Genomic DNA, 2,502 nt, shown 5'->3' with positions numbered 1-2,502 from the left:
AGGCATAAACCCCGTGATCTGTTATGCATGCCTACTCCACTGCCTTCTTAAAATCTCATCTTCTTTTTCTGCGAGAATTTTTCACTTTCCTGTACGATAAATAACAACTGCATAGAAATGCTGCAATTGATTTTAATTATGACAGCATTTTATATACCAGGAATCCTGTCCTCATAATCTAACGCGTTTTCAGCCAAAAAGGGAAGAAATTCTAAAGCATTGTAAGCCGCCTTTTGCCCTACTTGTGTACCTGTCAGTTGAATTTTTTCCTCCACTCCATCCATTTCGAGCTTTCTAAAACACATCGATTACAAGATAACAAGAATCCATGTTGAGCCCACTTGCCTTCTTGCTGTGCTGCTATAAAGATGCGTCACTCGTCAATCTCCACAGCCTCTTACTATAATCTTCTGTGTCTCTCTCTGCATGCACATTGCTTGCTTGCCTATCTCATTGCTTTTGCATAATTGCCCTCAGATCCTGTCTTTCTGCTATTTTAATCCATGATTTCATCTTGCAGTTGCAGACAAGAACAGCGAGGCCAGCTCCAGCAATATGAGCCTGAACTCTGAAGAAGGTTTGATGTGCAAAGATATATCGCACTCGTCGCAATCTAGTGCCCCTTCCCTGGCCCATCCCCTGAGCCCATGCCGCTACCAGTGCGTCTCCACGCTCAGAGGCCACTCCTCCTACGTCTCTGGCCTCGCCGTCGACGGCAACTCGCTCTACGTCTCCTCGTCGGACGGACACATCAGGCTGTGGCCACTGGACATGAGCAGCACGACCGTGCAACAGGAGGGCTCTGTTGTTGCCGCCACCAATAGCTCCATAAAGTGCCTCATGGCCACCAGCGATGGTCTCGTCAGCGCCCACCAGGACGGCAAGATCAGGGTGTGGCAGCAGGCCGGCCGGCGGAAAGGCGGGAGCAGCCACCTCGCCCTCCACGGCGTGCTGCCGACCACCGCGGACTGCCTGCGCACGTTCCTGTTCCCCAAGAACTACGTCGACGTCCGGCGGCACAGGAGCCGCACCTGGGTGCACCACGTGGACGCGGTCACCGCGCTCGCGCTGTCCCCGGACGGCGGGTACATGTACTCCGTGTCCTGGGACCGGAGCCTCAAGGTGTGGCGCCTTCCCAGCCTCCGCTGCGTGGAGTCCATCACCCCGGCCCACAACGACGCCATCAACGCCGTCGCCGTGTCGTCGGACGGGCACGTCTACACCGGGTCGGCGGACCGGACGATCAAGGCGTGGAGGCGCCACCCGGGGCAGAAGAGGCTCGCGCTGGTCGGCACCATGGAGCGGCACAGGTCGGCGGTGAACGCGCTGGCGATGGGCGTCGGCGGGCTGGTTCTCTACTCCGGCTCGTGCGACCGGTCCGTCGTCGTGTGGGAGGGCTTCGACGCCGGAGGCGCGGCGTCCACCAGGACTCTCAGGGGGCACGCTGAGGCGGTGCTGTGCCTGGCCGCCGCCGGCGATGTGGCGTGCAGCGGGTCCGCGGACAGGACGGTGAGGGTGTGGCGACGGGGAGCGGAAGGCGAGTACTCCTGCTCGGCCGTCCTGGACGGCCATGGCGCGGCCGTGAAGAGCCTGGCATTGGTGTTGACGGGAGGCGACCACGGCAGCGAGCGCGAGGAGAGCCCGCGCGGTGGCTGCTCCGCGCTGATTTGCAGCGGTTCGTTGGACTGCAATGTGAAGATTTGGAGGGTGACTTGACTTGGTTTGTGCTAGGACTAAGCCGGCTTCTGAAACTGAGTTGACGAGAGTCTTAAAGCTGCACCGTGTTGGAAGGCTTGGAGCTGTGCTTCATGACTGCATTTTGATCCGTGCATGCCATGAAGATCGGGCCTTTGTCTCACTGGTTATCTTGTGTACTTCCATGGTGCGTTTTGGCGAGTTCACTGGTCTTCAAGTTGAGTTGAGTTGAAGGGAAAGTGTGTGTTTGGGAACGGGAGTGTATGTCCCAATCGGGGTGTCTCAGCTAGTTTGTCACATGTGTTTGTCCATGAATATATGCACTAGTGGCAGTGGCGCGATCGGTCGGCTACCGGAGTGGTCAGTATTCAACGTGGAAAAACTGTGCAAATGATGATAACCGGTTTGCTATTCCTCAGTCGTCCTATAGGTACGTAGAATAACTTCAATGGTGCGATCCATTTCGTCTGCGGTTGTTCGTTTGGGTCGGCACGGATAGAAAAGGCAACTCAACGCACCGACCCAAACGGACGCGCGTCCGTTTTTCGTCTGCGGGCGACCCATTCCTGACCCATTTTTTAGCCTGATTTGCGTCGGCGCGGACACGTGACGGACGCGCGCGCGCTCGCCCTCTTTCTTCACCGGGCCCGCTGGTCGGTGGCACATTGGCCTCCCCTCTCACCACCCCCCTCCCCCGGCCAACAAGCAACCCTCGCCCCACCTCCTCCGTCACCGACGCCGCCGCCATTTTTGCCGGCGACTCTTCCAGCTGCCGCCGCCTCCACATCCGCCCAGCAACGCCGCCCC

The 2,502-nt window shown here is 58.0% G+C and overlaps 1 protein-coding gene across 1 annotated transcript; it reads left to right on the top strand.

Annotated features, from left to right (window-relative positions):
- Positions 1–398: 398 nt before the first annotated feature.
- On the top strand, positions 399–2,118 carry LOC125522610 (protein JINGUBANG-like). Its single transcript, XM_048687654.1, has one exon. It carries the CDS (start codon positions 556–558, stop codon positions 1,714–1,716), a length of 1,161 nt encoding a protein of 386 aa, XP_048543611.1. The 5' UTR covers positions 399–555; the 3' UTR covers positions 1,717–2,118.
- The last annotated feature ends 384 nt before the right edge of the window (positions 2,119–2,502 follow it).

The sequence above is a fragment of the Triticum urartu genome, chromosome 7 (assembly GCF_003073215.2).
Source record: "Triticum urartu cultivar G1812 chromosome 7, Tu2.1, whole genome shotgun sequence".
NCBI classification, from domain to species: domain Eukaryota; kingdom Viridiplantae; phylum Streptophyta; class Magnoliopsida; order Poales; family Poaceae; genus Triticum; species Triticum urartu.
This window is presented reverse-complemented; position numbering and strand designations above follow the sequence as displayed.

Excerpts from the sequence above, each read along its gene's own strand:
- LOC125522610 (XM_048687654.1), top strand. The coding sequence starts at position 556 with ATGAGCCTGAACTCTGAAGAAGGTTTGATGTGCAAAGATATATCGCAC.